The sequence below is a fragment of the Lontra canadensis genome, unplaced genomic scaffold, assembly GCF_010015895.1.
Source record: "Lontra canadensis isolate GAN:19392208 unplaced genomic scaffold, GSC_riverotter_1.0 scaffold10, whole genome shotgun sequence".
Lineage (NCBI taxonomy): Eukaryota > Metazoa > Chordata > Mammalia > Carnivora > Mustelidae > Lontra > Lontra canadensis.
In genome coordinates, this window is record NW_022631004.1 from 21,149,689 (window position 1) to 21,162,444 (window position 12,756).

General features: G+C 35.9%; 1 protein-coding gene across 2 annotated transcripts in view; it reads right to left on the minus strand.

Moving 5' to 3' along the window:
• GALNTL6 (polypeptide N-acetylgalactosaminyltransferase like 6) overlaps positions 1-12,756 on the minus strand; it is a 1,185,252-nt gene that overhangs the window by 753,585 nt on the left and 418,911 nt on the right. For both annotated transcript variants that reach the window (XM_032855779.1, XM_032855778.1), the window contains exon 3: positions 4,038-4,146. In XM_032855779.1, coding sequence (XP_032711670.1) covers positions 4,038-4,146 — 109 coding nt within the window. The remainder of the gene's footprint in view (positions 1-4,037; positions 4,147-12,756) is intronic.

The window sequence follows — 12,756 nt, forward strand, 5'->3', positions numbered from 1 at the left end:
AAATATACAAATAGCCATTAATTGAGGATAACTACAGTCCAGTTTAATTATATAATTTAATTAATACTTAAAATAACTGTGTCACAGGTGGCATCATTAAACCACATTTTACTAATGTGAAAAATAATACCAATTAATTTTATGCACATTTGCCCATGGGAAGTTGATATTTCTAAATAGAGATATTTGGAGTTATGCAAAAAAAATAAAAGTAAATTGCACTATTTTAAAAATTAATTTTGTCTTTTTTAAAATACAAACTCATTGCAGTTTAATGAATCTCCTGAGATATTTCTACTGCTACTTTCACATTATAATGTTGAAGAGGTTTTTCCCTAATGTCACTCAATCCAATTCAGCTAAATTTTGTTCTATTATTAGACATATAAATGATACATCTTAACAGAATGCTCATAATCTTTTCACTTCCATTTTACATTTTCATTGTTATACAATGACTGTCAAAGGAAATATTTCATTAAAAGTTAATTTTAACCTAATGAATAATAATGAATGTTATTTTGGTAATAATTCCCAATGTTGACCACCTCTCAACAAATCTCATTGCAAAATTTACTGAGAACACGTCATAGATGTGTAAATTATTCTGAAATCATTAACAATAACAATGCTCTTTGTTGCTAGTGATAAAAAAAAAAGATACCATATATTGTTTTTAAGAGACATTGTAGTTATAGCAAAATTACCACTGTTTTACTTCCTCAATGCAAAGTAGTTACTGTATCTCCCAGATGAAGCACATTTGGTGTTTTGTGTGTGTGTGTGTGTGTGTGTGTGTGTGTTTTTAAGTAATAGAAGTTTATTAAGCGAAAATACAGAAAGCGATGAAGCACATTTCTGCTTCCCATTCTGTTTGGTTAGTAATATTGTTCAATTATGTAGAATAAAGACATTTAAGAACAAAATGGGTCCCTGATCAGCACTAAAGTGAGCTGTTGTTTAAAGGAACGTAGGAAAGCCTACTGTTAATCATTTTAAAGTATGGTGCATTCCTCCATCTCAAATAGTGTTTTAATTCATATTCTTTAGATGTTTTGCAATGGAAATTCACAACGATTAGGTATGAACATTTGGTAACTTAGATCATAAGGTTTAAGGGATCCTAGGATCTAATCTCCAGGAGGGAAAAGTAAAAACCATGTTGTGTCAGGTTTTCACAATACTTTTTCCTTCCCTCCTTCCTTCCTTCCTTCCTTCCTCCTTTTCTTTTTTATCAAACGTGGGGGGTAAAGGTCAAAGGGAGAGGGAGAGAGAGAATCTTAAGCAGGCTCTACACTCAGCATGGAGCTGACAGGAGAATTGATCTCAGAACCCTGAGATCATGACCTGAGCTGAAATCAAGAGTCAGAGTTTAACCAACTGAGCCACATAGGTGCCTTCATAAAACTTACTTATACAGGAGTGTCATTATTCAAAAAGCCTGATCCAATGATTAAAGATAATGTTGTGATTTAGAGCCCTTGGGCAAGTGATTGTATTACGAGGAATTATATTTTTTAATTCATTAAATAGATAGATAATTGCTATAAAAATTAATTAGAGCAAAGGGATAGAAAGTGAATGAAAAAGACTATACCTATATATGATAATATGGTGACTGGCAAAATGTCTTTACAGGTGATACATAGTCTTGTGACCTTCTGAAGTAGAAACTGGTTTGGAAGATACAAATTACCAAAGTTCCAGGCAGCAGGAATAGCAAGTGAAAAGTCCTGCAACTTGTTTAGCATGCTTGAGGATAAACAATGTAACCAGTGGAGAGACTAAGTGTCAATCAGTAGGAGACCAGGAAAGTGACATAAGTAGGGACGGATCATGTTGGACCTCATAATCAGGGAATTGATTTGGATTTAATTTTGATTATGATGGCCAGAATTTGTAGGCTTTTGTGCAGATGAGTCAAATGATCTCATCACATTATATATTTTTAGAAGATTCCTCTAGTTGCTAATTGAAGAGCTATGGGACAAGGAGAACAGTTGGTAGGCTACTGAAATAATTTAGGTAAGAGAGATCAAAGGTTTGACATTGATAACAGTGAAATCTCCTTCAACCACGCAGCACACTTTTCAAGAGCCATGTAATTCATTTTTGTCTATATTTTTCCTCTGGAGTTTGGAGCAATATTTGAAATATAGTGACACTAAAAAGCATTTTTTGGACAAGTGAATGAATACATGAATAAAATGATAAGACTTAATGAAAACTTTGAGTATTCAAAACTATCATTAGCTAAGACAAATAGAAGTAGTGAAAAGTTAGATACAATTTCATAAGATTCCTGGGGCTTATAGTAAAATGCATAAGTTGATATGATTATACAAGAGGATAATCTGTTTCAAAGAAATAGATCAAATACAAGAGTTAAGAAGAGCTTTTTTCATGTTGAGTTCACACATAATGAAATCCAAAAACCAGTGATAAACACAGTGAAAATCTTTAGAGTTAAGACACAAAGAAGCCTGGACAGGACAATTTTCAAATTTCAAAACTAAAAATAGAGCTACCCTATGACTCAGCAATTGTACTACTGGGTATTTACCCTAAAGATACAAATGTAGTGATCCGAAGGGGCACATGCACCCGAATGTATATAGCAGCAATGTCCACAATAGCCAAACTATGGAAAGAACCTAGCTGTCCATCAACAGATGAATGGATAAAGAAGAAGTGGTGTATATATACAATGGAAAACTATGCAGCCATCAAAAGAAATGAAATCTTGCCTTTTGCGATGACGTGGATGGAACTAGAGGGTATTATGCTTAGTGAAATAAGTCAATAGGAGAAAGACAACTGTCTTATGATCTCCCTGATATGAGGAAGTTGAGAGGTAACATGGGGGCTTTGAGGGGTAGGAAAAGAATAAATGAAACAACACGGGATTGGGAGGGAGACAAACCATAAGAGACTCTTAATCTCACAAAACAAACTGAGGGTTGACAGGGGAAGGGTGGTTGGGTTATAGACATTGGGGAGGGTATATGTTATGGTGAGTGCTGTGAAGTGTGTAAACCTGGCGATTCACAGACCTGTACCCCTGGGGCTAATAATACATTATATGTTAATAAAATAAAATAAACATAAACATAAAAATGATTTCATAAAACACATGGGCATATGTGCACATGCACACATGCATACACACCACTCTAGATGGATTGTGTGAAAGGATGTTAGTCACAGTTTTGCTGCTGATTTGACTTAGAATGCAGTGTCTGAGTGCTTTTCAGATTTCTTTACCAAACAAGAAGTTCTCTATTTCTATGGCAGCTTCACTATGGGGAAAAAAACAAAAACAAAACACAAAAACCCAGAGCTCCTCCGGTTGAGTAAAAGCATAAGGACTTCTTACCATATGTTACTCATGTTCATTTGATGTCTAATTATACACCTTTCTGAATCCCTGTTACCAACAACTTAATTTTACAGTCTTTCGAAAAAGACTTAATTTTTCCTGTTATTTTTTCCAAGAAATAAAATGTTTTCTCTAGCCCAAGACTAGAATTCTGCTCCATATATATAGACCTACTTGATTCTTTTCAAATCCCTGCCTGTTTGCTCAAGTACTGTCAACCTCAGGTCCCCAGATCCTGTGATCCACCAAATTGCTGTAGCCTCCCCAATGCCTAGAATTGTGGTATCCCTTGAATACTGTGCATTGTCAGTTAGATATACCTTAGCCCTAACAAATGAATCAAGCTCAACACAGGTGTCTACCAAGGCAAGTCTCACTTATAAATCTCAATATATTCCCAGAGATTATTAAAAGGCAGCTCAGAAATATGAAATATTATAGATTTCTAAAACTTATATGTCCTCTTCTTAAGCTAATATTGTAAAAGCTATTCATTATTTGTTATCTCTCTGAAATTTGAAATTGTTTAAATTCTCTCCAACATTGACTCCAATATCCCCAAAAGACATAGAAGAAATGCTAATTAGAGATCCTGTAAGTGACAAATGAGATACTGCAGTAAGTAAAATAGCACTTTGGCTTACACTTGACTTCATACCTGAGCGCATAGCCTCTTTCTGAATGCTTTCATAGTCATGCCAGTCCTTTCTTCTCAAACCATCTGTCCATGAATAGAATTGCCCATCTCCCAGGCCCAGTGGAAATGTCTGTGGAAAAGGAAAGTATTCAGAGCATAAAAAGGCGGTATTTCCTTTTGCATGGTAGGTAAACACAGCCGAGCGCATAATAGGCAATCAAAGAATATTTGTTGAATAATGATTCTTCTAAGTATACTGAAAAGAAAGCTCTTGCCAGTGACAAGATTAATATATAGATTTTAAAATAAGAGCATGGGTCACTCACAACCCCTACAATTTCCTATTTTGCTTCATCCAGAGACATTAATAACTCACTGTATCACCTCCTCTGAGCATAATACTAGTAATGGTATTAAATGGAATTAATTTTGTTTGTGATTTGCAGTTTCACTCATTTTGATCAAGTATATTTGAATGGCCTGATAATAATATTAAGCAACCATTCACTGAATGCTCACTATGAGCCAGGCACCATGTTAAATACTCTGCATATAAAAGATTGTTTAATCTTTATGGTAGTCTATGGTTGACTAGCTCCATTTTTCTGCCAATTAAAGTTAGGCCCAGAGAACAGAAATAATTTGAATTAAACCACAGTGGCAAAGTCAGAACTTGGAACAGTTAAGACCAAAATTGTGATCTTAACAACTATTAATACTGTCTCCTATCTAGATTTCTGTCAAAGTATGGTACATGGTTACACTTGCAGTTGAAGTTAGCAACTACTCAACAAGTATAGTCACAACATATGTTTTATGCTTTGGTAAAACCCAGTATGTTCCAATGTCAACTTGAAAATTACATTTGTGTGCATTGCTGAGATTACATTTTTGGTGTTTATTCTTGGTAATAAGAAACAAATATTTTGAATAAAATTTATTTTCACAATCTTAATACTCAACATAATATAAAATAAATGTTTTCATATCCACATACCATTTTTTTCCTTGGTTTACTTTTTGAAGTAAATAATACATCTCCAGAATGAAGGGTAAATTTAAAGTTTCAAAGTAGATAAAACAAAAAAATAATGTGAGTGCAGAAATTTTATTCCAAGAGGCTTTCCAAGACAAATAAAATGTCTTATTTCTTAGTTTGAAATAGTATGACTATTATATATCTCAGTCCATCTTTGTAGATTATAAAGGATCCACTTGTTTGAAAGGATGAAAATGGAGTTTGACATAAAAAAAATACTTAAAATCAGAAGAAAGACTTGCCAAATCAGGTGACTATTACCTAGATATTTAAAGGAATTTGTTATAAGAGTAGTGATTTCAGGAAAATGAAAATAACTGAGGAATAAACATACAAGGATGATGATGAGTTTATATAAAATATTGAGGATAATAAGAATAAATTTTTAAAGGAGGATGACAAGAAAGAAAAGTTATGGAAAAATTAACAGAAAAGAATATAATAAAAATAGAAGAAAATGGGAAAAAAATTTGGAAAGACATTTGGGTTTATAATAAATAGGAAACATTAAAAAATGTCATACACTTTTTCTAATTGATAATCGATTTCATAATTCGAAATTTTACCAAAATTCAGCTGGGAATCAGACATTTTAAATAATCAAATAGCTTTAAAATGCAAAACTCATGTTTTGTCTCAAACTTGCATTTGCAATAATAAATACTGAGCAGTAATGGAAATCTCTTATACTGATTCAGATAATACCAATTTATAAATATCACTTTTGGGTTAAAATAGATCATTTCAAAACAATTTTTGACATTAAACATGAAGATTTTCTTGTGTAAACTCCAAATATCCAAACTCTCTCTTGTTATTTATTGGTTCACAAACAGGGCCCTGAAAAAGGAAAGAGACAGGCCACTCCAGTATAGTGGTTGACAGGTGTAATAAGCAAGAGAACTTACATATGAAGCTTGTGTTGGGCACCCCAAGACATGTAGATCCTTGCACAGGCCAGCCAGAATCTCAAAAGTTTATATAGAGACCTTAATTGGGTTCAGTCACATATGCAATCTAATAGTCTCAACAATACCTTATTCTCTCAAGGCTGTTGTTTTAAATAATTCCTAGTGTGGGAATATATGTTCCAAGGACACAGGAGGAGTGAGGAGCCTCTGATTGCCCAGGTCCCATTCTCCTGCCAGCTGGTGGTCATGTCCTCATGATGATCTCCTCCAACACTTCACCCATTTTGACCAGCTCTTATAATCTAACACATTCCCCCTCCTCTGCAATGTGCCCTATGATGCCAACAAGGGTTTTACTAGTATGGAAGTGGTTCATTTGGTTGCTATTCAGCTACATTTGAGGCAGAGCTCACAGAACGTATATAGGCATACACAAGTGAAAATACAGGTTAGGATAATGATTCTCAGAGGGAGGAGCAAGATGGTGGAATATCACTGGGTCCCAGGAGTTCAGCTAGATAGTTATGAAACCATTCTGAACACCCACAAACTCAACAAGAGATCAAAGAGAAGAAGAGCAGCAATTCTAGGAACAGAAATCAACCACTTTCTGGAAGGCAGGACTTGCAGAGAAGTGAATCAGAGGTGACATATAGGAAGGCAGACCGCGGGGGCAGGGGCTGGCTCCCGGCAAGCAGTAGAGCAGCAGAGCACAAAATCAGAACTTTCAGAAGTATACTCCACTGAGGAATGTTGCTCCAGAGGCTAAGCAAGGGGTGGGACCCTCATGGGCACAGTGTGGTCTCAGGACCTGTGGGTTCTGAAAAAGACCAGGGGTATCTGAGTGTAGCAGAGCTGCCAGGTATCAGAGAGGGGAAGCCGGCTACAGAGACAGAGCCGGAGTGGGGGCTCTCAGCTTCAGGTTACCTTAAACCATGATCTAAGGCAAAATCCGGCCACTAATCTTTGAGCTGGAACGCCACAAGTGGCAGATCTTCTCCTTCCACGTCTGGAAGGAGTGGCGAAGGAGCCTGTGGCAGGAGTCTGCTGGGTTTGGAGACTCCAAATGGGGCAATGTGCCAGAGATAGAAATGCTCGGTCACAGGCCAGGTGAGCATGGAGTGCTGCTGGAGACCAGGGAAATAGGAGAGTTTGACTGCTTTTCTCTGAGGGTGCACTGAGGAGTGGTGCCCTGAGATCTCAGCTCCTCTGGGCTGGAGATTGGGAGGCTGCCATTTTCATTCCCTTCCTCCAAACCTCTACGGAAAGCATTCAGGGAACAAAAGCTACTGAGAGTGAACCCTAGCAGATGACTTAGCTTGGTGCCTGGCAAGGGTGGTGCAACTCTGCCTCAGGCAAAGACATTTGAGAATCACAACAGGCCCCTCCCCGAGGAGATCAGCAAGAATATCCAGCCAAGACCAAGTTCACCAATCAATGAGAAGTGCAACACTTCAGAGCTACGGGAATATAGTACATAGAATTCATGGCTTTTCCCCCATGATTCCTTAGCCTTTCAAAGTTAAATATTTTAAATTTTATTTTTTTTCTTATTCTATTTTTAAAAATTTTTCCTCTTTCTTATTTTAATGTTTTTTAAACTATTCTATCATATCAACACTGTTTTAAAATCTTTTAAAATTTTCATTGTTATAGTCATATTTTATTCCTTTATTGTATTTAACCATATTTTTTGTATACATATAAGTTTTTCTTTCTTTAACATTTTGGGATACAGTTTCTTCTAACAGACCAAAATAGACCTTAAATCTAGCACATGGCTTTGTTCTAGTCTCCAGTCTGATCACATTCTTTCCTCTTTTTTTAACCAGCTTCTTATTAATCAATTCCTTTTTTAGAATATTTTTAAATTTTTATCTTTACAGTCATATCCCATCCCTTCATCATGTTTACACTAATTTTTTTTGTATATATATATATATATATATGTATAAGTTTTTCTTTCTTTAAAATTTTGGGAAGTAGTTTCTTCTAACAGACCAAAATACACCCAAAATCAAGTCTGTGGCTCTCTTCTATTCACCAGTCTAATATATATATATATTTTTTTTTTCTTTTTTCTTCTCCCCCCCCACCCGCCCCCCAGTTTCGTGTCTCTTCTGATTTGGTTAGTGTATATTTTTCTGGGGTCATTGCTACCCTTTTAGTATTTCATTCTCTCATTCATCTATTCTTATCTGGATAAAATGACAAGGCAGAAAAACACCTCAAAGAAAAGAACAAGAGGCAGTATTGGTACTAGTACTGATGACTAGGGACCTAATCAGTACAGACATTAGTAATATGTCAGAACTAGAGTTCAGAATGATGACTATCAAGGTGTTAGCTGGGCTCAATAAAAGCATGGAAAATACTAGAGAATACCTTTCTGGAGAAATAAAAGAACTAAAATCTAACCAAGTTGAAATCAAAAAAAGTATTAATAAGGTGCAATCAAAAATAGAGGTTCTTACTGTTAGGATAAATCAGGAAGAAGAGAGAATTAGTGATACAGAAGACCAAATGATGGAGAATAAAGAAGCTGAGAAAAAAGAGAGATAACTACTGGACCATGAGGGCAGAATTCAAGAGATAAGTGATACCATAAGACAAAACTGTATTAGAATAATTGGGATCCCAGAAGAAGAAGAAAGAGAGGGGGCAGAATGTATATTGGAGCAAATTATTACAGAGAATTTCTCTAATTTGGAGGAAGCATGAATCAAAATCCAGGCGACACAGAGAATCCCCCTCAAAATCAATAAAAATAAGGCCCACAACCCATCATCTAATAGTAAAACTTACAGGTCTCAGTGGCAAAGAGAAAATCCTGAAAGCAGCTCGGGACAAGAGGTTTGTAACATACAATGGTAGAAATATTAGATTGGAAGCAGACCTACCCACAGAGACCTAGCAGGCCAGAAAGGACTGGCATGATATATACTCAGAGCACTAAATGAGAAAAAAAAAAAAAATGCAGCTAAGAATACTAGAATACCAGCCAGGTTGTCATTGAAAATAGAAAAAGAGATAAAAAGCTTCAAGGACAAACAAAAACTAAAAGAATTTGCAAACACTAAACCAACCCTACAGAAAATATTGAAAGTGGTCCTCTAAGCAAAGAGAAGGACTAAAAGTAACAGACCAGAAAGGAACAGAGACAATATACAGTAAGTCACCTTACAGGCAATACAATGGTACAAAATTCACATCTCTCAATAGTTACCTGAATGTAAATGGGCTAAATGCTCCAATCAAAAGACACATCATATCAGAATGGATAAAAAAAACAAGACCCACTGATATTCTGTATGCAAGAGACTCATTTTAGACCCAAAGACACCTCCAGATTTAAAGTGAGGGGGTAGAAAACAATTTACCATGCTAACGGACATCAAAAGAAATCTGGGGTGGCAATCCTTCAATCCGATAAATTAGATTTTAAGTCAAAGACTATAACAGAGATGAGGAAGAGCACTATATCATACTTTAAGGGTCTGTCCAACAAGAAGTCCTAACAACTTTAAGTATCTATGCCCCTAACTTGGGAGTGGCCAAATATATAAACCAATTAATAAAATCAAAGAAACACATCAACAATAATACAATAATAGTAGGGGACTTTAACACACCCATCACTGAAATGGACAGACCATCTAAGCAAAAGATCACCAAGGAAATAAAGGCTTTAAATGACACAGTGGACCAGATGGACATCACAGATATATTCAGAACATTCCATACCAAAGCAACAGAATACACATTCTTCTCTAGTGCACATTGAACATTCTCCAGAATAGATCACATCCTGGTTCACAAATCAGATCTCAACCATTACCAGAAGATTGGGATCATTCCCTGCCTATTTTCAGACCACAATGCATTGAAACTACAGCTCAACCACATGAGGAAAGTTGGAAAGAACTCATATACATGGAGGCTAAAGAGCATCCTACTAAAGAATGAGTGGATCAACCAGAAAATTAAAGAAGAATTTTAAAAATTCATAGAAACAAATGAAAATGAAAACACAACTGTTTAAAATCTTTGGGACACAGCAAAGGCAGTCCTGAGAGGAAAACATATAGCAATACAGTCCTTTCTCAAGAAACAGGAAAGGTCTCAAGTACACAATCTAACCCTACACCTAAAAGAGCTGGAGAAAGAACAGCAAAGAGAGCCTAAACCGAACAGGAGAAGAGAAATAATAAAGATCAGAGCAGAAATCAATGAATTAGAAAGTAAAAGAACAGCAGAACAAATAAATGAAACTTGGAGCTGGTCCTTTGAAAGAATTAATAAGATTGATAAACCCCTGGCCAAACTTATCAAAAAGAAAAGAGAAAGGGCCCAAATTAATAAAATCATGAGTGAAAGAGGAGAAATCACAACCAACACCAAGGAAATACAAAAAATTATAAGAACATACTATGAGCAACTATACACCAGCAAATTTGACAATCTGGAAGAAATGGATGCATTCCTAGAGGCATATAAACTACCACAACTGAACCAGGAAGGTATGGAAAACTTGAACAGACCCATAACCATCAAGAGATTGAAACAGTCATCAAAAATCTCCCAAAAAACAAGAGCTCAGGGCCAGACGGCGTCCCAGAGCAATTCTTCCAAACATGTAAAGAAGAATTAATACTTATTCTCCTGAAACTGTTCCAAAAAATAGAAATGGATGGAAAACTTCCAAACTCATTTTATGAAGCCAGCATTACCTTGATCTCAAAACCAGACAGGACCCCATCAAACAGGGGAATTACAGACCAATATTCTTGATGAACATGAATGCAAAAATTCTCACCAAAATACTAGCCAATAGGATCCAACAGTACATTAAACAGATTATTCACCACGACCAAGTAGGATTTATTCCTGGGCTGCAATGTTGGTTCAACATCTGCAAATCAATCAATCAATGTGATACAATACATTAATAAAAGAAAGAACAAGAACCATATGATACTCTCAATAGATGCTGAAAAAGCATTTGACAAAGTACAGTATCCTTTCTTGATCAAAACTCTTCAAAGTGTAGGGATAGAGGGCACATACCTCAATATCATCAGAGCCATCTATGAAAAACCCGTAGCGAATATCATGCTCAATGGGGGAAAACTGAGAGCTCTTCCCCTAAGGTCAGGAACATGGCAGGGCTGTCCACTATCACCACTGCTATTCAACATAGTACTAGAAGTCCTAGCCTCAGCAATCAGATAACAAAAAGAAATAAAAGGCATCCAAATCAGCAAAGAAGAAGTCAAACTCTCACTCTTTGCAGATGATATTATACTTTATATGGAATACCCAAAAGACTCTACTCCAAAACTGTTAGAACTCATACAGGAATTCAGTAAAGTGTCAGGATATAAAATCAACACAGAGAAATCAGTTGCATTTCAAGACAAAAGAAAAAAAATTAAGGAGTTGGTCCCATTTACAATTGCACCTAAAATTATAAGCTACCTAGGAATAAACCTAGTTAAAGAAGCAAAGAATCCACACTCAGAAAACTATAAAGTACTCATGAAAGAAATTGAGGAAGACACAAAGAAATGGAATAATGTTCCATGCTCATGGATTGGAAGAACAAATATTGTGAGAACATCTATGCTACCTAAAGCAATCTGCATATTTAATGCAATCCTTATCAAAATATCATCATTTCTTTTTCATCTTTTTCAAAGAGATGGAACAAATAATCATAAAATTTATATGGAACCAGAAAAGACCTTGAGTAGCCAGAGGAATGTTGAAAAAGAAAACCAAAGTTGGTGGAATCATAATTCTAGACTTCATGCTCTATTACAAAGCTGTAATCATTAAGAAAGTATGGTACTGACACAAAAACAGACAAATAGATCAATGGAACAGAACAGAAAGCCCAGAAATGGACCCTCAACTCTATGGTCAACTAATATTTGACAAAGCAGGAAAGAATGTCCAATGGAAAAAAGTGTCTTCAACAAATGGTGTTGGGAAAATTGGATGGCCACATGTAGAAAAATGAAACAGGACTATTTCCTAACACCACATACAAAAATAGACTCCAAATGCATGAAAGACCTCAAAGAGACAGGAATCCATCAAAATCCTTGAGGAGACACAGGCAGAAACCTCTTTGGCCTCAGCTGCAGCAACTTCTTCCTAGAAACATCACCAAAGGTAAAGGAAGCAAGGGCAAAAATGAACTATTATGACTTCATCATGCTAAAACGCTTTTGCACAGCAAAGGAAACAGTCAACGAAACCAAAAGACAACTGACAGAATGGGAGAAGATATTTGCAAAGGACATATCAGATAAAGGGCTAGTATCCAAAAATCTATAAAGAATTTATCAAACTCAACACCCAAAGAACAAATAATTCAATCAAGAAATGGGTAGAAGACATGAAAAGACATTTCTGCAAAGAAGACATCCAAATGGCCAATAGACACATGATAAGTTCTCAACTTGGCATCAGGGAAATACAAATCAAAACCACAGTGAAATACCACCTCACACCAGTCAGAATGGCTAAAATTAACAAGTCAGGACGCGACAGGTGTTGGTGAGGATGCGGAGAAAGGGGAACTCTCCTACACGGTTGGTGGGAATGCAAACTGGTGCAACCACTCTGGAAAACAGCATGGAAATTCCTCAAAAAGTTGAAAATAGAGCTATCCTGCAACCCAGCAATCGCACTACTGCGTATTTACCCTAAAGATACAAATGTAGTGATCTGAAGGGACATATGCACCTGAATATTTATAGCAGCAATGTCCACAATAGCCAAA